The sequence below is a fragment of the Pteronotus mesoamericanus genome, unplaced genomic scaffold (assembly GCF_021234165.1).
Source record: "Pteronotus mesoamericanus isolate MK-2021 breed Mesoamerican mustached bat unplaced genomic scaffold, CSHL_Meso_final contig_116, whole genome shotgun sequence".
NCBI lineage: Eukaryota > Metazoa > Chordata > Mammalia > Chiroptera > Mormoopidae > Pteronotus > Pteronotus mesoamericanus.
In genome coordinates, this window is record NW_026555027.1 from 40,000,826 (window position 1) to 40,028,390 (window position 27,565).

General features: G+C 35.0%; 1 protein-coding gene across 5 annotated transcripts in view; it reads left to right on the plus strand.

The window, feature by feature from the left end:
* The first annotated feature begins 378 nt into the window (after positions 1-378).
* MFN1 (mitofusin 1) overlaps positions 379-27,565 on the plus strand; it is a 33,036-nt gene continuing 5,849 nt past the window's right edge. Inside the window, exons 1-16 of one of the 5 annotated variants that reach the window (XM_054580814.1) lie at positions 379-469; positions 1,578-1,660; positions 1,959-2,077; positions 4,291-4,426; positions 5,801-5,963; positions 8,631-8,755; positions 10,743-10,851; positions 12,269-12,376; positions 15,162-15,315; positions 15,435-15,502; positions 22,055-22,176; positions 23,833-23,959; positions 24,136-24,240; positions 24,529-24,631; positions 24,867-25,096; positions 26,754-26,906. In XM_054580814.1, the coding sequence (XP_054436789.1) occupies positions 1,966-2,077; positions 4,291-4,426; positions 5,801-5,963; positions 8,631-8,755; positions 10,743-10,851; positions 12,269-12,376; positions 15,162-15,315; positions 15,435-15,502; positions 22,055-22,176; positions 23,833-23,959; positions 24,136-24,240; positions 24,529-24,631; positions 24,867-25,096; positions 26,754-26,906 (1,815 nt within the window). In that variant the 5' untranslated portion in view covers positions 379-469; positions 1,578-1,660; positions 1,959-1,965. The other 4 variants (XM_054580831.1, XM_054580819.1, XM_054580811.1 and 1 more) reach the window with 4 other exon arrangements.

Sequence of the window (27,565 nt, forward strand, 5' to 3'; positions counted from 1 at the left end):
CAGTGGAGCGGTCAACGTGTTTTCCTTTATTGCTGCTGTCCCAGCAAGCCGGGATCCCTCTGGTCTTTTTCCCCCAACCCTACCTCACCCGACCCCTCTTCAGCTCTCCCTCACTACAGTAGCCATTGGCAGTTGACTATGACTAGATTGGGCAGAAGTTTCTAAACTTTAAAGGGAGAAGGGAGAGGATGCAGAAGTTGGGAGAGGTGGAGGGTGAACAACAAATCATTCCCCCGGCAGCATTCCTTGCCCAAAACAAACCTTTCCTTCTGCCTTTAACAAAAATGGCGCTAGGCGAAGGTGCACTTCCGGCCACGGAGCCAAACAAAATCAGGCAGGGCAAGAGGCCGGAAGTGACCGCCCTCTTGGCACGCCTTCAGGCTCTTCCCAGCCTCCCAGCCTTCCTTAACAGGATGGGGCGGTGTTGGCTGAGTAGCTGTGGCCGGTGACGAGTCGGCGCCAGGACCGTGTGAGTGCCCTCTGCCTTGGCCGCTGGCCGGTTTACTTCGTTCGGGGTGACCTTGGTGCGGCCGGGAACCTAGCGGGCAGTCGTGCGCGGGGTGCTCTGTGACGAGTCCCCGCCGCGGCCCTCCGGGACCGGAGGGAGCGAGCAGGGCCGGCGGGCGGGTCTGGCCCGAGGAGCCCGCGAGGCCAGAGCCCGGGAAGTGGGGAACCCGGTCCGGAGCCGGCCCGCGCGGGCCGGTGGTTGGGTCTGGCTCCTAGTCCTGCTGGCGGGGCTCCCGTGGCCAGTGCGCGCGCCGTGGAGGGCCTTTCCCCGAGGTAGGTGTTGTCACTGGGCTAAACCCGGTCGATGCCGTCACCCTGCCTTTCCCACGCAGTGCCTTCCCTCCCTCGGTCGATTCCTGACCCTGTGGAAAACTCAGCCTTCCTCATGCCTATTCTGCTCCATTCCACCCATCCACACTAGGATTACACTGGTGTTTAGTCGTTTTTGTATAGTGTCTTTTTCATGAGAAGCTGCCAGGGAAAAGTTCTTTTTCTTTAAACTTCTATTCCTTGAAGTTCTTGGTACTTTGGCTGGAAACGTCACTGCTTGCGCTAAGCCTTGCCTCCTTGTTTGTTGTCATTAGAACTGCTTTCTAAAGGCCAGTATTGATTTATGATCTTGGAATGTTGTTTCTTCCCTTTGCATATCCATCTCCAACTCACCTAGAACTCCAGATTGAGAAACTAAATAATTTACTGTTTGTGAACTCGGCTTCTCACTAACCCTGTTCCTGATACAGCTAAGTCACGTGTAGTCGCAATTTAGCCACAGTTTCATCTTCACCAAAGGGAAATAAAAGTAGAAATTGCAACCAAGATTTTGGCCATTAGAGTTCACTTATTTTTGTGTCATATTACTCAAAACTATCTTTAATTGTCTGACTAAAACCCTTCTCTCCAAAGAAGAACTATCTAAGAGAATTGGCAGTTGGTTTAATTGATTTCATTGTATAATTAATCAGTGTCGCTGGAAAAGTGTCATTAAATTTGCAGGTGTTTGTGATCCAGTTTAATTTGTGCATTTCTTTTTTTAATTTAAAATTTATTTTAGATATGTTTATTGATTTTAGAAAGAAAGGAAGGGAGAGAGAAAGAGAAACATTGATGTGAGAGAGAAGCATCGGTTGCCTCCCACACATACCCCACAACCCAGGTATGTGCCCTGACCGGGAATGGAAACCCCACCCCTTTGGTGTATGGGACATGCTCCAACCAACTCAGGCACATGAGCCAGCGCTCTTTCCTAAAAATTTTTATTTATGGATTTGAGAGAGAGAGGAAAATACCCATTTGTTGATTCACTGATTCATGCATTCATTGGCTGACTCTTGTATGTGCCTGAGGGGAGGTGGAACCTGAAACTTTGGTGTAGCCAGAGAACGCTCTGACCAACTGAGCTACCCAGCCAGGGTTAATTTGTGCGTTTCTAACTTCTTATTTTCTCCCCCCAGTAGCATAATGGCAGAAACTGCTTCTCCACTGAAGCACTTTGTGCTGGCTAAGAAGGCAATTACTACAATTTTTGACCAGTTACTGGAATTTGTTACCGAAGGGTCATATTTTATTGAAGGTTAGTTTCTCTGAGTTTTCCAAATAATTACTGTTGAAATATGCATAGGTACATTATTCTTTCAATCTTATTGCTAAACCCATATATCAGGGCCTTGTGCTATGTATATACTATGAGAGATACCTTAACAAATGAAACCCATTTCTACCCTCCAAAGGAGGAAGAGTAAATTATACTAACAACAAAGAAATAAGTGCTTGCATGTAAGGTACTATTCTAAGCACTTCATTATATTGGTAACACTTTAAAAACTATTAATAACTCATGCAAAATAAATTAAAATTAAATTTATAATTAACTCATTTCAGTAACATTAATAGCTTATTTAATCCTAGTATCAACATTGAGACACAATTTTAATCACATTCATTTTACAGATTAAGAAAACCAAGGCACAGAAAAGTTAAGCAACTTGCTCAAGATCACATAGCTAGTAAATACCCAGACTAAAAATCATGCAGCCCACAATTAGCCATTATACTTATCTTCTCCCCGACTCAGTAGTTAAGCCAAGATCTCAGACCAATTTTTTCTTCTCAGATGAGGCTGGGATGCTGCGGGAAAGGGCAAAAAAGGTTTCCTAAAATGAGTGTAACTGTTCAAACCGAAGTAGAAAGGGATAGCTTACTAGGGAATACTGCCTTCAAGATAACTGTTGAAAATTCTTCTGGTGCCTAAGATTTTGTGACCTTGAAGGATACAATGAAAAGGGAGGGATTCTGTAAACTCCAATGACAGTAGGGAAACATTTGATAGTTGAGTAGAATCAAACATTCCTTTTCCTTCCTAATCCTCCCTCACCAGATTTTGAGCTCCTTGAGGGTAGATATAATACCTTATTATTGCATCTCTATTGCCAAACCTAACTCAATTCAAGTTTTGTTGGAGTGAGGGAAAAAATAATACTGGTATAGAATCTTTAGTTTGGGAAGAAGTTGAGCTGGAACAATTACTTTTTTTTAAATAGCATTTTTTTGTATTTTTTCCCCATTACCATTTATCTCCATTATACCCTATTCCACATCTTCCCACCCTACCTCTCCCCTGTAATCACCACACTGTTTTCTGTGTCCAAGAGTCCTTTTTATTTTGGAACAGTGACTTTAAATAGTATTTTATTCTAAAACAGTTGATAGGAAGTGAAGATGAAGTTAAATGTATTATTTTCTGCATAATGAACAAATTATAGATTGTCATGCTAGGAGCTGGTGACTAGCTGCTTTAAAATCCCAATTCAGTTTTACTGCTTTTGGAACCTCATAAAAAAATGTTAAAAAAAGAGACAAAGCAAATAACATCAGGAAGAACATAGAAGATCAAGAATAAAATGAAAAACAAAGGTGAATGTAATTATGCTTAGGCCAGTCTTAACTTTACTCACCAAATACACATATTGTATTAATGCATTTGAAAAGTATGATGAGATATGTAAAGCTTAAGTTGAATTAGACGAGTCCTGGGTAATGTATCCTTACTTGTCTCTAATTAAGACCATTCAGATAGCCAAATGAATATCCATGATTTTACCTGCAAAATAAGATGATGAAAATATAAGTGTAAGCATATGTAATCCTAAATAAAAACAAACAAAACTGAAAGGCTTTTCTATTTTTCAAACCCAGGCTTTCCAATTACCCTTATCCTTGGAGGAGGGGAGGTTGGGGCTAGGGTGGGATTCAGTCTACAGTTCTCTTTCATGTGAAATGAGTTGTTTGTGCCATCCCTGTGCAGAGCAGATAAGAAGGGATAAGGTGGCAAAGTCTTACCTAGCTTGGAGACCTCCTTGAACCGGATCTTTTTTTCCTGGGTGTGCCCCCTCAAACTTGGCTCTTAGCATATACATCCCTCTTAGCCCAAGATGTGCGGGTCCAAGCAGGATGGGACAACAATAGGTGCATATTAGGTTCTGGTTACTCTGTTCAGAAATATATTTTTGTCTGTTTTGTATTTTTGAAATGTAGATGAATAATAAGTATACTCTTTGGACTCGGCCCCTCTAATTCTTACTAATTTTGACATTCTTTTGGGTAGGATTCCTATGACCCATTGTAAGGAGACATTCACCTTTTACCAAATAATAAGATATGAGCATTTTTACTTTTCAAATGGCATGTTAATATAGAACAGAACCAAATGATATGCATGTCTTAGGTATTTCATTGTATAATTAACTTTTTTGTATCACTTTTTCTAATACCGTTGCATTTTTGCAGCAACTTACAGGAATTCAGAACTTGATCGAATAGCTACTGAGGATGATCTAGTAGAAATACAGAGGTATAAAAACAAGCTTTCCATTATTGGTGAGGTGCTGTCTCGGAGACACATGAAAGTGGCCTTTTTTGGCAGGTAATCCTTTATTGTTTCTTCTCAAGGGTAGTTTCCAGAATTCAGCTTTTCCTGTCATTGCTTCAGCTTTGTCTCTGATGTTTCAGCAAGTGATACTCCTCCCTCTTCTCCCTACAACAGTTTGTGCCTGTGTTAAATGTTAAATCTGTTAGCATGTAAGAGAATTTGTCCATTTTAGCTCCTGGTATAAAATGAAGCTTTATGAAGTTCAATAATATTTTTATATTTTTTAAGGATGCTGATCTCTAAGAATTGACCAGTTATAAGAGTACAGATAATAATAACCATACTTTGTGACTTACTCTTTTCAGCTTCTGTCGATTATTAGGTCTGTCTTCAAAAAAGATTCTCAATCTCATGACTCCCATAAAGAGAATAGGAAGTAACCAGCTTAATGTAACCAGCTGGAGTTATATAGTAATCTCTGCCACAGCTTCTGCATTTATTTAAGTATCATTTGTTAACTACCTACGTACCATGCACTCTGTTAGGCACCAAGGATGTAAAGACAAATGACTATGTTTATATTTGGTTACTCAAATATCAAGCTATGTACCAATAGAGGCATTTATGTACTTGCTAAACTTCATACACCTTTTAAACTATTTCCCTTCTAAGGGCTTTAGCACTTGCAGTTTCCTAAGCCTAGAATTCTCTTTGCCTTATTCTGTGTATGTCTGGGTCCTTCTCTTTCTTCAGATCTCATCTTAAATGTTACTACCTTAGAAACCATCCTTTATCACTGTATTGAAAGCATCCCTCTTCAGTTATTCTCTACTAAAGCACCTTATGTCTATCAACACAGTTTTACAGGGCTCTGTTGTTTTTGTTTGTGTTTTTATTGTCTGTTTCTCCGACTTAACCATATTCTCAGGGCTTTTAAGAGTCAAGGATGAGGTGGGTCTATTAACGAGGCCCCATTTCAGATTAAGGTGGAGTAGGAGCAGGAAGGAAAAGGCCTCCTAGAGCATGATGCTTCAGCTGCCCTGCTTGAGAAGGAGAAATATGTATTAGCTATGGGTGTGAAAAAAGTCCAGTCCACATTTAAGGGCATGAGACATTAGGCCACATCTTGTAATGGGCAGTGTCATAGAATTTGGGGCTGTGATTTCAAATTGCCATAAGACTCAAGAAAGATAGAGAAGGCAAGGATAGCTTTATGGGAAAGGTAGGATTTGTTTTCCTCTACTTTATCTTTCTGCAATGTACATTGATATTATTTATATAAATCAAGTTGTCAGCTCCTTCATGAAAAACAACATCTAATGAATTTTTAACACTTGAATTCTAGAAAGTCAGTCTTAGGCCCAATAAAAGAACAAAGTTTTTACTGTTATCTTTTGTTTTTCATGATTTTGTGTATTCATTCTTCAGGACAAGCAGTGGGAAGAGCTCTGTTATAAATGCAATGTTGTGGGATAAAGTCCTCCCCAGTGGGATTGGCCATACAACCAATTGCTTACTGAGTGTTGAAGGAACCGATGGAGATAAAGCCTATCTTATGACCGAAGGATCAGATGAAAAAAAAAGTGTGAAGGTATTACATTTGACCTTAGCAATGTAATGTATCTGAAACAATGCCCTAGTTCTTTTAAAAACATAAGATGTTAATAGAACCATTAATATGTCTGTTCATAGCTTTTTGTTAATCCTCACCCAAGAATATGTTTGTTGATTTTTTTTGAGAGAGAGAGGGAGGAAGTCAAAGAGAAACATCAATGTGAGAAAGAAACTGTTCGGTTATCTCCTGTGTGTGCCCCTCCTGGGGACTGAACCTGCAACCTGGGTATGTGCACTGACCCAGGACCAAACCCACGACCTTTTGGTGTACAGGGTGATGCTCCAACGAACTGAGCCATCTGGCCGAGGCTCTAATCGTATTTTTTAAAGCCATCACTAGTATTTTAAGTTCTCTAAAATTCTTTTGCTTCAGAGTTAAATTACTGGGAGAAGAAACCCTGTCCTTAAAATATAAGTAAATTAGAGTTAAAAGCTTTTAATGTTTTTAAAGCAATGTTCCAGTAAAAAGTTGAACGTGCTCAACTTTTTGAACACTTTTTGAACAACTTTTTGAAAATTTGAAGAATCTCAAATCTTGTTTTTTTTAAAAAAATTTCAAAAATTTGGGCCCTTGGAATCTGTTGCGGATACATTTGTGCCTTTAGAAACTGTTTTACCTTGGAGTAATTAGTAAACATATTCATGAATGAATGTTAATAGTTTTATCAGATAAAAGCCAATGGCAATTATCTACCTTTTGTAAATTTCTTAAGGGATTCAGTGCCACTAGATTTCCTTCAGGAAAAAAAATAATTGGATGTAAGATACTGTTTGGAATGAGAGCTTTTGGTAAAGGCATTGTTTCTCACCAAGGTCACATTCTCTTAAGTCGTAACTTCTGTCCCACAAATGGAAAAGTTCAGTGTTTGAACTTTTTAGTTTTTGGTAAGTTGTCAGTGAATTCATGGGTCTGGTTCTTGTTCTGTGAGTTTGCTGTTTGATCCATGTCAGGTAACTCAATCTGTGTAACAACCTTCACATTAGTTATGAGGAATGAGATGAAGTTTATAAAAATATTTTTAAACTTTCAGCCCATACAAATGAAAGGATCACTTATTTTGTAATCAAGATTTTTAGCCAATTAAAATTCAGACTACCTATGACTTTAGATCCTCAAGTCAAGTGTGCTGTGATAATTGAAGTTAATCATTCATTTTTCCTGATATGTGCTCTCTACTTCTAGTCCTCTTCCTTCATGTTCGTTTACTTGTCTCCCCTATTCCAAAATTTAAATTTGTTTACCTCAAATAGTAGCCTCCTTTAAGGCATAAATAGACTTTTAGTCTTGTGCTCATGCTAAGTAATAGTTTATTTAATAAGAGAAATGCAACTGAAATAGCTAATACCTTATTGCACACTTGCTACGTACCATGAACTGTTCTAAGTACTTCTGATAACTCAAGTCTCAGCATAGTTCTATAGATAGAAGCTTTTATTTTTTTTTTAAGTGAGGCATCAAGAATTTAATACAAGTTTATAATTTTATTAAAAAGTTTATGAGAACAATTAAAAAACCCACCTAACATTGTGCCAATGGACTGTTGTGCCCATTTGAAATAAATGGTTCCCTTTAAAATTTGATCACAAATGGACCAGAAGGTATATATGCTGATACCCTTCCTTGATTAATGATGTTTCCTTTTTTTAAAAAACTTTTTAGTCATGTTTATTAAACATAATTCACATTCATTAAAATTCATCCCAAATTTGATCACAGTCAAACCATAGTTCTTGAACATCTTAAATTGTCTTAAGATAGGTATAGAATAGCTAGCCTAGTTACTGTGTCAAGTTGCAGGCTAGGCTAGGCTGGTTGGTAGAAAAACTTTAAATAATGAAATTGAATTCTATGGAAATTCTCTTTGGGATAGACATATGTCTTAAAGATATTGGGCACCTCAGTACTCATTCCTGCTCTTACCATGAAAGGGACAAAGAAAGCAAAAACCTCTATTTTGCTTGTATCAGCTATCACATGTTGAAATACACCTTATCTACTTGAAAAGCTCTTTCAGGCACCACAATCCTGTCTTTCAAGCACCAGCCCTGAAGTTTGTCAGCATCTTGAGCTGGAGTGAACTGAGTCGTGCACTGTGGCTGAAAGGGGATGATGTTTCTTCTATTCTCTGTACTCACTAAGCAATATACATTAATATTTTAAGAGTTTTAGAAAGCAAAGAAAACAAAAAGAAAAACTCCAAACAAAACTCACCCACTTCCTGAAACCAATGGAAACCCTTTGTGTTTCTCTGTATTTTTTAAACAGATTGGTTTTATGCTGTGTTGCTTTTTTTTCTCTTGACATATTATAAATTTCTTTTTCTATATACAATATCAATTTCAGGGGTTGCATAGCATTCCATTGCCAAAGTTTCATTGTGGGGGTTATTTAGAATGTTTACAGCTCTGATAATTTTTACAGAATGGTATGAGTAAACTTTTTAAGGTACTAGTTTATTTTTTCTATTTGGTAATCTCAAAACTCAGGTTTCTCAAGATTGCTCAGATGACGTTATTTCAAATTATTTAAAGTTCTTTTTGTGCATATTTGCAGAAAATAAATGTGCCAAATCATAGTATTTTAAATTTTTATTGCAATTTATTACAAGTAAGTGTTTAATTTTTTCTTTCCCTCCCACTTTAGACAGTTAATCAGCTGGCCCATGCCCTGCATATGGACAAAGACTTGAAAGCTGGCTCTCTTGTGCATGTGTTTTGGCCAAAGGCAAAATGTGCCCTCTTGAGAGATGACCTGGTTTTAGTAGACAGGTAAAATCACATACGAACTCAGTTTTCTTTTTGTATAGGTATATTTATTTATTAATAATGCTGCTTGCTTTAGCATGTAGTACATAACAATTTTAAATGTTCAATTGCTGCCTTGTTCTCATTTTCTAGATTGTTAAGGGACAGATAAGGTGTTGGTTTTTGTATTTTAATGATATTATAAAGGTACCAATTTTTCAGTCTAATTCTATTACAAGAAATTTCAAAGATGGCCACTCTTGTCTTATTTGTTTCTCTAGCCTGACTTTGTAGCTTGTGTGAATGGTTGGGCCTTAGAGCGTGTCTAATTCTAGACAACCGTTTGAGTAGGCTAAAAAGTCTGTATGTTTTTTTCCATACAATAAAAGGCACATTTTTCATTTTCACCAATAACTTTATTGATTTGCATGTTTTGAGTATGTTGGCTATCTCCTGTGTTCTATAGCATTGATTATTCTCAATTAATGTCTCAGTTTGATCACTATCAACTTCAACTGGTCTACCTTACCATGGAGCATCATTCAGCGAGAAATCTTCAGCATGAAAAGTTGCAGAGCACTTTTTGACACATGATCAGTCACAGCACATTCTCCATAACACTGCCCAAATTTTTTTTTCATTTCAGTTATATTTTTACCTTTCTTGAAATAATAATGCGTAATATGCCAAAAATGTTACATATTTTCTTCCATCTTCAATATTAAAATGATTACACAGAATTCACTAATTTCGATAAGTATTTTTTAAGTGCACGCTGATAAGACAGCTGTCACAATGCAATCTAACAGACTTGTTTCAGATGAAGTTAAAGACAGCTAAGCACTACTAGAGTCATCTTATAGAAAAAACCAAATGAACTTTTTGGCCAACCCAATAGATAGAGAATTTTAAATAGGTAATTTTTAAAACTAGAAATGGATTTATTCTTGAGGCCCAGTTTCCCAAAATAACTTTGCTGAACAGTTCTTGTAGCTCTTCATTGTTCAAGAATTAACCAAGTACTCTTGGAATTTTTTTCCAATTCTTCTCATTAATCTGCATTTACATGTATTCTTTAAACCATTCTACTAAAGTGGTGCTTAATAAAATGATACTGTATATATGTTAAGCAATGACATTAACCAAAAAAGGTAGTTAATAATTTTTTTAAATTTTCATGTTTTTTTGTTTTCTTCAGTTAAAATTTCATTGTTCTGTGGAACCCATTTTGTATTTGATGATGGGCATTCCTGTTAATTGGAAGAGTGTTTCAGGCAATCAATAGAACTAGCACAATAAATGAGAAAATGCTTGTGAAATAAAAATATTTGGTTTAAATATAGTAATATCAGCTCATAATTTTGCTTTATTTCTTAGCTAGAATATATCCATGATACCAACTGTCAACTTGTCAGTTTGATAGTTGTACTATAATTTTTATAGTATAGATTGTATATTAAATTTATGTCTAACAGAGGGTGTTTTATATTTAATTACTTATGTTTATAAGCACTTTTCTTAGCTGTACTGGACATAGCTGATAGAACCTTCATTTTTAATTACACATTAGCCTAGTTTGTTTTTGTTTTGGGGGTTTTTTTTTTTTAGTACTTATTTTTTAGCCTTCCAAAGCATAAAGATTTAAGAGATTAAACTATGAAGTTTATTACTTGCTTTGTTAAAAACCATGAGGTCATTTGCATGAGGTCATTTGTCTTTGGTAATTTTTCTTTTTTTCTTTAAGCACTTGTTGTCAGTTGGCTAGGCTCTGGGAGTGCCTTGTCAGTGGAATAAATAGATAGAATTATATAAAGCACAGGCTACCGTCTTGCCACTGCTGCTTTCTTATAGGTGAGAAAGTAATGTAAATTTCCTAGACTTCCTACTGATGGCTGGTGGAAAGTGTATCCTTTAGGGTTTAAACTACTTATTAAGTTCTAAAAACTGTCTTTCTACAATCCAAATTTTTTTTTTAAGAAATGCTATATAATTATTATTTTATTCCCATTAGTCCAGGTACAGATGTCACTACAGAGTTGGACAGCTGGATTGATAAGTTTTGCTTGGATGCCGATGTTTTCGTTTTGGTTGCCAACTCTGAATCAACATTAATGAACACGGTAGGATTTGATTGTATTATCATGTTTGAGTGGTAGGAAATGAAATGGTGTCTGTTTTAATTCTGTAAAGCCAGGGAAATCCAAATCTTGGATTAGAAAGAACTTCTAATATCTGAGGGTGAACATAGGGGTTTGTGCTTCCATGAAACTGGAAGGGCTGATTCTGGTTTTGAGTGTTCCCAGGAATTGAGTAGCACTCTAGGGTTCTATGGCACTAGCTTCTATGGAAACTCTGAGGTCAGAGTGTGATATATGTGTGTTACTGACATTCACTGGTTATTTGCCAGTTTGGAAGGAATGGCCACCAGAATTGTTAGGATACTAAGTCTCTTGAATAAAGTATAGCACCACCACCGTACCCCTACATCTGGCAGGCAAGACTTTTCTGTTTTTAGTTTTGTTAACCCTTTCCTAGCTTAACTTGAATATACTCTAAACTACTGTCAAATTTAGAAGATTGTCACAAATTTTCTAGAGCCAGATTCATTCCAAAGAAATTTCTGAATTTTTAGATAATCTAATACCTAAAACGGTACTACATTTAAAAAAAATTGTTATTCATCAAAAGCCCAGAAATGGCCAAACACCTTTATAACCTAGATGTTACCAGCAAGACCTCTGTTTTTGTAGCAGTGTTATTGGTGTTTGGGTGGCCAGGGGCCCAGCCTATATCACATAGACCAGGCTACTGTGACAACACTGACAGTTGTTTATTGCCTGATGGTATAAAAAAATAGATAAATGTTTAAAATACATGTTAGAATAACTACTACTGGGGTGTTGAGTAAACAAACTTTGACATGTATTCTAACTTTGCTGCCTTTGTTTATGCTGTTCTTTGCCCATAATTCTTCCCCCTTCCAACTTTTTATCTTTTCAAAAAACCCAACTTTATCACCACCTTATTCTTTATGGAGCCCTTTCTAATTTCAGCCTGATAATGGTGTCTCCTTCCTTTGAATAGTCCCAACATTTATTTATAGTATTTTTGGCACATACCTTCCTCTGTTGCTTATTTGATATGTTGTATGTGAATCTTACATTATTAGTATTTTACTTCATCTAAATTTTAAAAAAGATTTGAGGTAGCTATTTGAAAATTTAGACCGTCATTTCCAGTAGTAACTTTTATGTCTTACGTATGTCAGAGCCAGATAAAATATTTGTTAAATTGAGTTCCAAAGAAGGCTTATGGCAGGAACTGGACAATCTTCACTTTTCCTTTTTTTATATTTTAATTTTCTCATCTTTGAAAAGGCTAATGCTTATAGTGCTTTGGGATCCTTTCCCAATGGGTGTTAATCACTGTTGTCTAAATGGTTCTGAATTTTAGATTAAAAGAAAACCTTAATTATAAATAAAATATAAAAATAGCTTTTAGAAGTGAACATACTGTTGGCCATTTGATGTTTTCTAGGAAAAACAGTTTTTTCACAAGGTAAATGAGCGACTTTCCAAGCCTAATATTTTCATTCTGAATAATCGCTGGGACGCCTCTGCATCAGAGCCAGAATATATGGAAGATGTAAGTTTTTCCCCCTTAATATTTGAAATACAGTCATGCACATTGTTACCTGAGAAAGCTATATACCTATAGTATAGCGCATCATAAGCAGCTATTGTTTCACTAGAGAAAAGAATGTAATTATAGAAAATCTGAACTCAGTATGTGATACAGGCGTTAAACTATTTTGAAGGAAAATTGTGTTAAAAAAGCACTATCTAATCATGTTAGATTTTGAAACTCCCTTTTTCTTTCTTTTAATTTTTTATAGAAGTATAACATAATAGAAAAGTGTACAAATCATAATAAGTGTCCAACTCAGTTGAATTTTACAAATTTAGCACAACTTTGTCGGGATCCAGATCAAGAAGCAGAACACTCCCAGCACTGCAGGGTCATCCTCTATTTTTCGTTCCAACAGTAATCACTTACGACTTTTAACGCCCTCGACCAATTTTTCCAGTTCAACTTTTTATGTAATAGAACCTTATTGTATCTACTTTTTTGTGTCAGGTTTCTTTTGTTCAGTGTTGCTTGTGTTATACAATCATACTGTTGTGCATAGTTGAAGAACATTCTCACTACTGTATAGTATTTCATCCTGTGATTAACTGCAGTTGATTTACTCATTCTGCTTGTGATGGTCATGTGGTAAATTACCTGTGTTTAGTTATTATGGATAATAGTGCTATGCATATTCTTGTATATGTCTTCTTTTTTTTTTAACACATAGGTATATATTTCTGTTGAGTATATACCGGTGGTTCTTAGTGTGAAAGGTTGGGCAGTTTTGACACCTGGGAATATTTGGCCATGTCTGAAGACATTTTTCTTCTTACAACCGGGTGAATGTGCTACTGGCATTTAGTGGGTAGAGGCTTGAGATAATGATGAACATCCTAAATCACAGAATAAACACCCTCCCGCCCCGTCCATAGGTTTACCTGACACAAAATGTCAATAATGCAGAGATCAGGAATCCATGAGTATATATCTAAGAGTAGAATTGCTGGATTACAGGTTGAACATATGCTGTTTTAGTAAACACAGCCCAAGAGTTTTCTGAAGTGCTTATACTCTTTTATACTCCCCACGAGATGATTGACAGTTGTAGGTGATTTATATCCATCCTCACCAACACTTAGTATTTTAGTCATGCTGGTGGTTTTAGGAACTTTTTTTTGTTTTTATTTATTTATTTTTAGAGAGGCGGAAGGGAGAGAGAAAGAGGAAGAGAAACATCAGTGTACAAAAGAAACATCTGTTGGTTGCCTCTTGCATGCTCTCAAATGGGACCTGGCCTGCAACTTGGGCATGTGCCCTGCCTGGATCAAATCGATGACCTTTCGACCTTTCAGTTTGTGGGAGGACACCCACCCACTGAGCCACACCAGCCAGGGCTAGAAACTTTTTAAAAAGAATAGAGCCCTGGCCCAGTGGCTCAGTGGGTTGGAGTGTCATCCCATAGACTGAAAGGTCGTGGGTTTGATCCTCTGTCAGGGCAATTACCTAGGTTGTCGGTTTGATCCCCAGTTGGCACATACAGGAGGCAACCGATTGATGTTTCTTTTTCACACTGATGTTATCCCTCTCTCTCCCCTGCCCCCCCCCCAAAAATCAGTAAACATATCCTCAGGTGAAGGTTTGTTGTCTTTTTTTTTTAAAGACCTTAAAGAGAGTAATATATCTAAAAAAAGACCTTAAAAAGAATAGAGTATCTGACGTTTGGTCTAGAAATAATCTTTGTTTAATTTGCTTGACACTGATTTGCTTGACACTACTTTTTCAGGAAAATACTATTAATCGTAATATATATTTATTGTAATATATATGTGAAACATATAAAAATTAAATTTACACTATTTCATCATGGTTCACATGTTAGATTACTTGCTTTTATCATTCCTTCATACCCAAAATTAGAATTTTGCTTAATATGAAGCTTTATATCCTGGTATTATTAACTCTTGTTGTATAATCACTCTTTTGAATTGGGATCTCATTTAATCATCAGAGAATCAGGAAATTTGGCCCACAGATGTTTTTTCCCCATTCTTAAGTAGCTTAGTTTTATTAACTATTAAGATAGAGATTTCTTACCATAGTTAAAGGCTAGTACCAAATCCTAACTGATTCTAACTCTTAGTCCTAATTTTAATTTCCAAGTGCTGATCTTAAACCTAACATTGCAACTCTTTTCCTAGCTAATGCATTCTCCCCAACTTTAATGCCCAGTGTTATTAAGAAAAGAAATATACTGTTTATGCCCTGACTTCAAAGTAAAAATTGCTTCATTGTAGCAACTTTATTGTAGCACTTATTTCTGGGTTTCAAAGGTATTAATAGCTTCATTGTGGAAAATTTGGAAAAGAGAAGTGCAAGGAAGAAATAAAAATGCCACCCATTTTTGTAGGTGTTGGCCTGCATGCCACCTATAAGTTATATAAATACATATATACACTCTTCATTTCCTTGTTGTTGTATAATCATGTACATCCCTAATACATAATTAGGAACAACTTCCCATGCCATTAAGTACTAATACTTGTCTACAATTTATTTTATAATGGCTGCATAGTATTTGATGATCCATCAGAATTTTAAATGTTCAAAGGGAGAATTGTTACTTTAAGAGACAGAAATTTTCTGTCAGCAAGAATCACACTTTAGTAGAATTAAAATTAGAATTAGGGTTTGTTAAGTATATGGGAACTATTACTATAAATGGAATTTAGGTCTGTAGCTGTTAGTTGTAATTATATTTGTTTAATTCTTACAATTCTTTTAATACCCTGTTTTGCTCTAGGTGCGCAGACAGCACACAGAAAGATGCCTGCACTTTTTGGTGGAGGAACTCAAAGTTGTGGGTCCTTTAGAAGCACGGAATCGTATTTTCTTTGTGTCTGCAAAGGAAGTTCTTAATGCTAGAATGCACAAAGCACAGGGCATGCCAGAAGGTGGTATGTATTCCTTTTAGATTTTCTCTTCAAATTACAAGTATAGATTATAAAAATGGCATGCCAGAAATTTTATCTTACTATATATACTAGGTTTTTAAATCTTCACCTACATGTTACAGGTGGGGCACTTGCTGAAGGATTTCGGGCAAGATTACAGGAATTTCAGAATTTTGAACAAATCTTTGAGGTAGGAATTTTGGGAATGTATTGGTTAATATAAAACCCTGGCAGTGGATGGAGGGTGAAAATCATAATTTTCATTATTTATATTTGTCAATAACCTTACTGTTATTTAGTGAAACAAGGAAAGTTTTGAAGAATGGAAGTCCCTGCAAAATGGATGATCCATTAGAATTGAGAATTAAAGATTTTAATTTCTTTCTTATTCTTTTTCCTTATATCCACAAGAAGCTACTTTTTAATATTCCTTGTGTTATGTAGTGAGGGAAGTTCTCTATTTTAAGTAATTTAGGGCAAGACTAAGCAAATGCAATTGCTGTTGGAGTGTAATAGAGCAAAGTGAAGATCATCTTTTTTCTTTTCTGCCATGTATTTATAAAGAGATACAGAACAAAGTTGATGTCATTTGATGGAAGTTTATTACATTTCGAACTGTATTGTCACCTGTTAATTTTCCACATTTTATACCAAATGTCCTGAACACATGAATGAATACAAACATAATTAAGATACAGGTCCTGTACTTTAGGAATCTGGTAGGAATTACTGAGGTGCATGAATAGCTAATGTATTTGCCGCATGGAGGAGGGAGGATACTTCTTTATGTTTTGGTGCAGGTGTGTTATTCAGAGACATTAAAACTTACCCTGCATATGACTGAGAAGTTCTTTAGATTTTAAAAGACATCTCAACTCTTACTTAGCCCTGTTTAGTCTAGCTCTGCTTAGATTGCATATCCTTACCCATGAATGAACACAGACTTCAAAACTGAAAAAACTTCCATTTGTAAATACTCTTTCTTAGAAGCGTTAACTGCCTGATTAGTAAGGACATGAATGTACTAGACAGAATTAAATATTTGCTCACTATCCCTCATCTTTAATTTGGTGAGAGGCAGAAAGATTATTCAGTAGATGAAGAAACGATGTTTAAGAAAGAAAACGCACTACCAGCTATCAAGGTAAGATATCTCTTAATTGTTCAGAGACCCCTTGGGATATCAGCAGATGTCCCCTCAAGCTAGGCTATAGGATATATGAAGTCTTGGTTACTGAAACATCATTGTTGTCTGTTTATTTTCTTTCTCTTTTGCTTTCACAAGAGATTTAAAGCTGTCCTCACTCTTACCAGTTACTTTATCCATAGGGAAAATATTGGAGAGAGGATCTGTTGTTCTGTTTCCCTTGTCTTTCCTTATTTTTTGACCTTTTTCTTCCTTTCCTTCTGCCTATCTCTTCCCTTCCCTGTTTGTCGTCGGTTTCTCCTACCAAATCATATACTATTCTGTTATACACTTATACTTCTTATATACTGGTTCACGGTACAGTTTTGCTTTCCCAAAATAGCTCCTTGAAGAGGTGGGGATGAGGAGAATAAAGGATGTACTATAGAGCACTGGTTCCCAAACCTGGCTGAATCACATGAGGTGCTTCAGAGAGACGCAGATTCCTGACCTGTTCCAGAGTGATCCAGTGGGGCTAGGATGGACCTAAAAATCTGTATATATTCAAAGCTTTCCGACTGATTGCAGTAATCAGGCAGATTTAGGAAATACTCTTTTTAATGTTTGTAGGAGAAAATTGGCAGTTTATTGTAAAAGTTCATTTGGAAATCTAAAAATTATATATGGAAAAATACTGCTTATGAGAAAAAGCTTTGAAATAAACTCATGGAGAATATCAGAATTTAGAATTTGAAACATTTGTTTAATTAAAAGTATTATAGATCTAAAATGAGGATCAGATAGATATTATTTGCATTTATCTAAAGAAATAAGATAGGCCAGAAATTTTATCTGGGTGTCCAAACATTTTACGTGGCATCGTTTTTTGCTTTTTGTTTGTTCATTTGTTTGTTTGTTTATTTTTTTGAAGAAGGAAACTTTATTTAGTGCCAGCGTTTCGGTGGTAATACAGCATAGCTGTGAAAACAGCGCTGCTCTGGTACAGCTCACCGGTGCTGCAGCGCAGCTGTGGAAACAGCGCAGCAGTGAGGTTGCACAGGGCCCGGTGGCCCTTGGGCCAGGACCCTCTTCAGCTGGGCAGGTACACAGTGGCCCCCACTGGCCTGCGCTGGGCTGCTCCCAGAGATGTCTTCAGTGTTTCGGCTCCAGCTGGAGAAATACAGTCTTCAGTCTTCAGTGGAAAGTGTGCTTTGCTTTTTGTTTTTTAGGAAAAAATGTTTAGGGCTATGTATTTGTTTATGAATGTAGCTTTGGACATATTCCATGGGTTTCATAATTCAGTTTAGGCTTCATTATTTATTTTTAATTACAGTTTTTGGAATATCCTACTTAATACAGGAGGTAAAATTCCAATGTTTTGATTCTTTTTATGCAACTTTTTAAATTTCTTGGTTTCTTTGCATTGTGATTACAGAATATGGCCTTTATACACATTTTGTCATTGATTTTAGACTTCTCTCTTTGTAGTCTTAATGATTTTTGTGAAAAGAAAAACTGCCAAATTCATCATTTTTATCAGACTGATTTTTGCCATGGACTTCTTTGAGATTCATTTGGTTCAAAGGAACTAAATAGTAATGAACAGAGTACCAAGTTAAACAAGGCTTGGAAATTAAATCAAGTAAAATCAATCAAGAAAGTCAACATTAATTCTATTAATACATTTCTTTCTATTTGCTACCTGTATTTAAACAGGTGTATATTCTAAAGGCCATTGAGAAATCTAAATCTCTCTTCAACTTTTGGCCATTAATTTTCTAATAATTTTGGTTGTATGATGGAAAGAAGATATAAAATAACTCTTCTGTAAAGTATCAGTGAATTTGTTGTAAATGACATTTCTGGGACAACTGGTAGTTCTAAAATGGACTCAATGTTAGGTTAATAGTATTGTCCCAGTGATAAATGCTCTAAATACAATAATTGTTTCATGAATCTGTATGTTTAGTAGTAAAGTGTGGTGGCTGCAATGAACTGTCAGATTGTTCAGCAGGAATGTGTGTGTATATATGTCTATAGACATATATGTAAATATATGGAATATATACACACATATATGTAAAAATACATGAATCTCTCTCTCTATAGATGTAACTGTATATGTCTATATGGAGAGCCAGAGAAGGAAAATAAGGCTGAATGTTAATATTTGGTATATTTACTTGAAAGGCATATTATATTGGTGTTCTATCACTTTCTTGTTATTTCAAAATAGTATTTCAAAATAATTAAGTTGAGAGTGGTGAATAGTATGTTATTGAGTGTTTGTAGTCTGTTATCAGGGGGTCTCGACAAGTTCATTTTACATATTAATTACATATAAATATTAATACTTATTGGTGTAGTTATGTATGATTGCTTACCAGCTGGCTTCTTTAGCTGTTATTAGAAAATCTGAAAACTATTATAATTGAGATATGATTATTGTTTTGGTTCTCAATCTTTAATAAGTTATAAAAGTACCTAAAGGATACCTTCACAAGATGGAAGTTAAGCTGGTTTGATATAGTAATTTTAAACTTCTTGGAAAATTAGAGTTTCTGATAAATATATTCCCCTTGGAGATTCAAAAGCATATTAATCTGTTAAGGGTTCTAAGAAATAATTAAGGAAAGCAGAGTGTTTCTTTTGCAGGTTGACTCTTGATATTTTTCTGAACAGTCGGAACACCATTGTGGGATACTTTTTAATTTGAAGAAGCTCGCTTATATTCTTCTTTATACTGATTCATCATTGTATATTTTGAATTGAGGAATAATTTTTATGTTGCTTAATAACTTTTGGAGATATTTTCTTTCCTGTCTAGTCTAGCTCTAATACTGTGCTGTTACCTACAAATTGAAGACTTCATTGCTGATACCTAGATCTGCTTCATCGAGGAACATACATTTTTTTTTAACCTTTTTTTCTTTTACAAATATTTTAATGTTTCTTTATAGTTTTCGTGCAAGTTAATTTGGCAATTTATGAGACACGGTATTTAAAACATAAGTTTTGTTAAGAAAAACAGTTTACACTTTAAATGTTTAATATTGTTTAATTATTAGCAGTTTTTACTTTGGCATGTACTGAGCAGGAATGCTGCAACTTCCTACCACCAGTATCCTCAGGATTAGTGGTATAGAGTGATGTGTAAATTAGTTTAACCATCAGCAGACGTGAGACTATGCATTGGAAGAAGGAACTGGTCTCTGAGTTAAAGCTTTATAAACTATTAACTAAATGAATTATCCTCATGTGCTTACAGCTATAGAAAGGATTTTTGTTTTATGTTCTATACCTCAAACAAATCCTGAAGGGGACAGCTAAAATAGCAAAAAATATTTTAAGTCTTTTCTCAGTGAAGTAAACAAACAACCATTTTAGAGACCTGAAAACTATGCTAAGTTATAGATAGTATATTGAATGAATGTAGTATACTGATTTCAAGATAATATACAGATTGGGGCAAAAGTAGGTTTACAGTTATTCATATAGAAAATAATAACATAATAATACAAGAATAAGCTCTGTCTTTCGTGTGCCCACTTTTAACTGTAAACCTACTTTTGCCCCACCCTGTGTATAGGACTAGAGTATTAAGTAAATATCTTTAAAGGCTGAAAATTTTTTTTAAAGATTTTATTTATTTATTTTTAGAGAGAGGTGAAGGGAGGGAGAAAGAGGGAGAGAAACATCAACGTGTGGTTGCCTCACACACGCCCCTTACTGGGGACCTGGCCTGCAACCCAGGCATATGCCCTGACTGGGAATCGAACCAGCAAGCCTCTGGTTTGCTGACTAGTATTCAATCCACTGACCTCACACCAGCCAGGGCTGAAAATTATTTATTTTAATGAAGGATAGTAGTAATTTGAAGTAATGGCCACAATTTTGTATTAGTTATATACGAGGTGGGGGGCCCCGAGAAAACCAGAATTATTTTCTGGAGGGCAGGCCTTTTGTAGTACAGGCCTCTGCTAGGTGAGTGTTTTAGGAACCTATCTGTTATCAGTCTCCTGGCAGGCATTGTTGTGAGAGGCTGCATTTGGCTTCTGTGAATTTTTTAATGATTCTTTCAGTGTGTGTGCCCATTTCATGACAGGTGATTTGTGAGCACACCTGTCCACACCATGCTGAGTGTTCAGCAGTTTTTGACCAAAGAGCAGCATGACCCCCATTCCCTACCCTCCATGTTCACCCAGCCTCACCCCAAGTGATCTTGTTTCCCGGGATAAAAAAAGCCCTCAAAGGGAAACATTTTACGGATGTGGGAGAGGTGAAACAAACAATGGCAGAAGCACTAAAAAGGCAGCAAAATCAGCGAGTTCAAAAACGGTTTTGAGCAGTGGAGAACTTTTGATAGGTGTATTGCATCAAATGGAGAGTACTTTGAAAGTAAATGAAGTTTAAACATATAAGAATAAATGCACAATTTTTTATAAATACATTGTTTTTGGGAGGTGTCCCCCTCGTATAACTAGTACAAAAAATTATACTATATATATCACTAGTACAAAAAGTTAAATTCAAAGAAATATTGAAGTTGGGGGATATCCCTAATTTTTAATAATTCATCATAGAATATAAACATGGCCTCCTATAAAACATATAGTTATTGATGTTGTGACCCGGTTAAATATTTCTTGATTGTTTAAATACCAGATAGTAGTATTTTGTAAACACGTGCAAGTGTTATGTCAATACAGGCTTTGACTTTCTATGAAGTAAACATGAAAGGTGAAAGGCTGATTTTAATTTAATGATTTTTCAAACATTCAATAATGAATCACCATAAATATCTTAAATAACAAGTAGTATGCACATATATTAAAATTGAGACTAAAATTTCACAAAATAAACATCCATCAGTGTATATGATACATTCTGATGTATTTTCTTCTAGTTAAAAATACACTGGTCATCAAACTCTGATTGTACAGCTGTTCACAGGTTATGAGCTGCATTAGATTGAAGGTAAAACTAATGATAGGGATCATCATTGGGACCTGTATGTAGATACTGTAGGCCAGTGATAATAACAATTTTCTTTGAAATAGTTGTAGACTTTTTCTGTAAACAATTTAAAGTGTTACTTAGGTGGTTTGTTAAAGAGTATTTTTCAAATCATTCAAGTTTTAATCTACAAAAGTCCTTTTTAAAACCTTCTGTGAATCCTAGCATTCAACTGATTTTTTTAACAATGTAGAATTCAAATATATAATTCCAGAATTTTGTTAGGCTATCTATTGCAAGTGTGAGAAAAATTTAGACTAAAAGTAGATTAAAGGTGATACAAATAAAATTAGTAGTTCTAAAAGAAAAACCTTTTTTAACATTGAAAATAGTACCGTTATTTACTTTTAAAAATGTAAAAACCATTGCACATTACTGTGTAAAATTACACAAAGATTTGAACTTGCTGTTTGAAAGCCCTTTTTACTTTTGAATCTTTGTAGTTTTGTTAACCTTTGTAATTTTGTGTTTATCATGCATTTATTTTCTATCCTAATTTCTGTTTTGGTTAAAGTTATAAACAGCAAGTTTTTGTGTTAAAATTCCTAAGAATGTTGGGATGGAATTACAGTAATGTGTTATGGCTTCGGCCCCTCGCAGGAGTGTATCTCGCAGTCAGCAGTGAAAACAAAGTTTGAACAGCACACTATCAGAGCTAAACAGATACTAGATACTGTGCAAGACATACTGGATTCAGTAAATGTGGCAGCAGCAGAGAAAAGGTATGAATACATTGAATACATTTATTGCAAAATAAAAATGTAAGTTTTTGTGTCAATATGAATTCCTTATACTAGGATTTTAAATAGTTATATTATAAATACTGAAATGAAACTTAAGGGTTAAGCTAGTGTCTACTTGCATGTTTTTAAATGAATATTTGAAACTGTAAATATTTATTGTACACATCATTTACATTCTCTACTTTTCAGTATTCTTTTGTATGAGTTACGATTTTAAAATGTTTAGTAGCTTAAGTATCTTAAAGCAGTGGGAGAAGCATTTCTTCAAGCTGAATTTCTAGAAGAAGTCAAAAGAGGTGACCCTCTTTTACATTCAACACATGAACTGTCATTCATACATTCATACATTGATCCCTTGAAATCACTCTTTCATGCCTGTGGTGGTGTTTTATCAGCTGGCAAACAAATAAGGTGATACTACCTGCCAGCCAAAAGTCAGTTTGGTAAGCATTACTGTATATGCCATACTTTATCACACCATTTTATTCCATTTATTACTTTATAAAAATGAAAATGAATCCCTGAAAATGACAACACCATCAAAGAAAAGGGTAGTTGTTACAACTTTGATACACTTGAAACAATGATCAGGATGTTATTTGATGTGACAAATACAGTGATGTTAAGCCTCAGTTGAACCTTTAGTGAGCTTAAGCCAACCAAAAGAAAGATATAAAGCCTTAAAGATTAAGTTCAAGGTGACATACAATTGGGAATTTTAAATGTACCTGTTACTGCTGGGAACAGTTCCTCTCATATCTTAGTTTATTGCCTAATATTGACACATTTCAGGGATGTATTATCTAAAAAAATAGAGAATTCCCAACATATATAACAAAAGGATGAGACCGCAGAGTCTGGTCTCAGGCTCTGTACACTATTTCTGTGTAATGAGATTGTATTGCCATTCACGACCCTTTCAGCTCAGTTGCTTTATTAAAGTCACCAAAATGAGTATTTGGTCCACTGGATTGATTTTATTTATTTTTAAAAATACAGAACTTTGAACTAAACATGACACAAAGATGTGATTTGAGGACGGTTTGTGTAATTATAATACCTTAGAACCTCTTCGTTAAAGATGATCTTAAAAGGATCTCAGGTCTAATTTTTTCCTGCGTTCTCCACAGGTTGACATATTTTCTATAAAGTCCCAAAAGAAAATATATCTAGGCTTCGTGGGCCATACTGTCTTTTTCGACTACTCAATTCTGTGGCTTTAGAGCAAAAACAAGCATTTAGGAAATGTGTACATGAATGAACACAGTTATATTCCAAGGAAACTTTAACAGAAACTAGCAGCTGCTAGATTTGGCAGGATGCCATTTGCTGGTCCTTATTTATTAAATAAAGTCAGTATTGAGTTCTGTTCATACCTATGAAGTGTTTAGAGGCTTAGAATTGTCATTAATCCTTTGATGGGATTCAAGTGACACATAGGCAGAGAAACAAAGTAGTTTATATCCAACCATCTATAAAATTTTTATAAGTGAAATATTTAAATCCTTTTCATGTTGAAGTACAAGATTTTTTTCTTCTATTACGCTAACAGACAGTTTAGTACATAATTGAGTGCCCTTAATTGCTTTGAGACTTTAATATCTCTGAATATTAATTACTTTCATACTATGATAGAGTTTATTCAATGGAAGAGAGGGAAGACCACATTGATAGACTGGACTTTATCCGCAACCAGATGAACCTTTTAACACTGGATGTTAAGAAGAAAATCAAGGAGGTTACAGAGGAGGTGGCAAATAAGGTAGGTAACAGGAACTCTATAATTAAAAAACTGGGATAGAAATATTTTTCATAATGCAAAAAAAAGTTATTTCTGTTGCTTAAAAGGAATACTTTGGGATTTTTTTCCAATTTGAATTTTTGAGTTGATGAATTTGTTTAATTTTTTTACTCAGTTTTCTTTTTTCATATTTTCAGGTTTCATGTGCAATGACAGATGAAATTTGTCGACTCTCTGTTTTGGTTGATGAATTTTGTTCTGAGTTTCATCCTACTCCAAGTGTATTGAAAGTATATAAAAATGTAAGTTAATTTGTACTTAAAAGTTGTTCAGATAGTTCCTTCCCCAAATTCTGTACTCTTATGTGTTGGTTTGTCTATTTTAGCGTCTTTATGGCAATCCGTACACAGTTGACCTGTTGCCATTTCCTTTGCACTCTTGTAGTAAATGTAAATTACTTCTATAAAAAGTACATAAAAAAGTTACCCTCTTAGAATAAGATCATTCTAACACTTACTACATTTTTAAAGTTGTTATGTAACTTTATATTCTAGAGAAAAAATGATATGGACAATTACTGTTTTTAACAGGAATTAAATAAGCACATAGAAGATGGTATGGGAAGAAATTTGGCCGATCGGTGCACCAGTGAAGTCAACACTTCAATGCTTCAGTCCCAGCAAGAAATTATTGGTAATATTTATGTCCACAAGTTCATGTGTAGTATTTTCTTTATTTTGTTGGTAAAGGATGTATTTTTCCTTTAGGTATTTAATGTAAAACATTATTTACTATTGTTTTTTGGTTTTTACATTTTTTATTGTATTTTTTCCATTACCATTTAGTCCCCTTATACGCCCCACCCCTCTCAATCACCACACTTAACTGTCGTTTTTTAAAATAAAGGTACTAATTTTGTTCTTCCTAGAAAATTTAAAGCCATTGCTACCAGCTGGTGTACAGAATAAACTACATACACTGATTCCTTGCAAGAAATTTGATCTTAGCTATGACCTAAATTGCCACAAGTTATGTTCAGATTTTCAAGAGGATATTGTATTTCGTTTTTCCTTGGGCTGGTCTTCCCTTGTCCATCGTTTCTTGGGCCCTACGAATGCGCAGAGGGTGCTTCTAGGATTATCCGAGCCTATCTTTCAGGTATAGATTTTTTCATTTTGCTTTTATTGTTTGGAGTAGCCTTTTTTATCAGATGTTTATTGCCATGCTCCTACATGTCTTTGATTCTACCAGTTGAGATTCTCCTTTTGTGTTTTGTTTATGTGTTTTCTCTACTGGAACTGTGTGAAATTTGCATATTTGTGAACTAGTATCTATCACATGGAGCCATTTCTGAATTAGGTATACGACGCATAAAAGAAAACCAAGTCCAAAGTTTTCATTGTGTACTGTTACAGGTCATTCTGCCTTCATAATTGAAACTCTTTTTTACATTCTCATCTTAAAAGTTTTTGTTTTCAGACTTAAGATAAATTGAAATTAATGTGTTTAAAAAACTGTGTTGAATTTATCAATTCAATAATTTTTCAGAATATTTATATGAATCACCACAATTATCATCAACATAATCCAGTTTTAGAACATTTTTATCACCCCAAAGGATACCCTTGTGCCCTTTGCGGTCAATCATCATTCCTGCCTCCAGCCCCACTGCTAGTCAGTTTTCTGTAGCTATCCTTTTTCCTTTTCTAAATATTTCCTATAAATGGAATTTTTAAAAATGTGGCCTTTTATTATGACTGGCTTCTTTCAGTTAGCAGAATGTTTTCAGGATTCATCGTTGTGGTACACAGATGTTGTAGCATGTATCAGTACTTCATTCCTTTTGTGGCTGAGTAACAATCCATTATAAATGTCACATATTTTATTTATCCAAATACCAGTTGATGGATATTTGAGTTGTTTGTACTTTTTGGCTATTATGAATAATAATGAGTATTATGAACACTCATGTTCTGTTTTTATGTGGACATCTGTATTCATTTATCCTGGGTATATGCCAGTAGTGAAATTGCTGGACCACAGGCAAATCCATGTTTAACTTTCTGAAGAGCTGCCAAAATGTTTCCCAAAGTGGGTGCAATATTTTACATGCCCACCAGCAATGTATTAATGTTTTCTGTTTCTCAGCATTCTCATCCAGACTTATCATCAGCCTTATTTATTCCTAGTGCATATGAAGTGGTATCTCATTGTAGTTTTGATTATATTTCCCTAAGGACTAATGATTTTGAACATTTTTTTCATGTGCTTTTAGCCATTCATGTATATTGCTTTATAAAATGTCTTCAAGTCATTTGCCCAATTTTTAATTGGGTAATTTATCTTCTTATTGACTTTTAGGAGTTCTTTATGTATTCAAGGCACAAGTCTTTTATTAGATAATGGGGTTTCCAAATACGTTCTTCTAATCTGTGGCTTATCTTTTAATTTTCTTATGATGAATTTTTAAGCATAAAAGGTTTAATGTTGAAATCCAATTTTTTTAAGAGGCTGTGTTTCTGATGTGAGAATTTTTTTAAATACAGTTTTAATTTGTCTTGAGAGTTGAGGGCCTACTGTTACAGGTAGACTCATCGTATATTATGAAAATTCATTATTCTTTATGATATCTAGGTCATAGGAAATTAAGTTTCAGACCATTTTTATTTTCTTCATATGTTTATGGTAAACTTATTGTCATTGTTCTTGTCATTAATCTACTACTATAATTTTAAAAGAAATGCAATATAATTTTATACATTTTATAAAGTTGTAGTTGTTTAATTGTAATCATTCTTTTTTTCCCTGTTATCAGCTCCCCAGATCTTTAGCTTCTACTCCCACTGCTCCTAACAACCCAGCAACGCCAGATAATGCATCACAAGAAGAACTCATGGTTACCTTAATAACAGGATTAGCTTCTCTTACATCTAGAACATCTATGGGCGTCATCGTTGTTGGAGGAGTGGTAAGAAACCGGACTTTCTATTATATTGAAAGTTGTAATTTTCGGAACTGTCTGCCAGATCACAAAGAGAAATGTGTATTTACTTCTGTTTCCAGGATCTGTAAAATGACAGGAAAAGCTGTAGGTTAAAATTAGTGAATTAAGCCCTTGTTGGGTAGTTTAGTTGATCAGAGCGTTTTCTCAATATGCCAAGGTTGCAGGTTTGATTCCCAGTCAGGAAACATACAGGAAACAAACAATGAATGCATCAGTAAGTGGAACAACAAATTTATGTTTTTCTCTCTCCTCTCTCTTTCTCTCTTCTCCCTCTCTCTCCTTCCTCGTTTCCCCCTCCTCTAAAATCAACCAGTAAATAAAAATTTTAAAAAGAATTAGTGAATTAAGAGTTTCACAAGTCTTGTCTTAAATTTTTTTTAATATTTATTTTTAGGTTGAAATAATAGGGGCATATAACATTGTATTAGTTTAGGTGTACAGTATGATCAATATATATGGTGAAATTATTACCTTAATACAAATTTTTTAAAAATACGTTTTTAGGAAAGAAATATCACCAACTAGTTGGTCCTTAAAATAATGCTTTCTGACTATTTTTCTATCACTGCACACAAAGAAGTATTTGTATGTGGAGTAGCAAGAATGATCCAGGTTCCTATCTA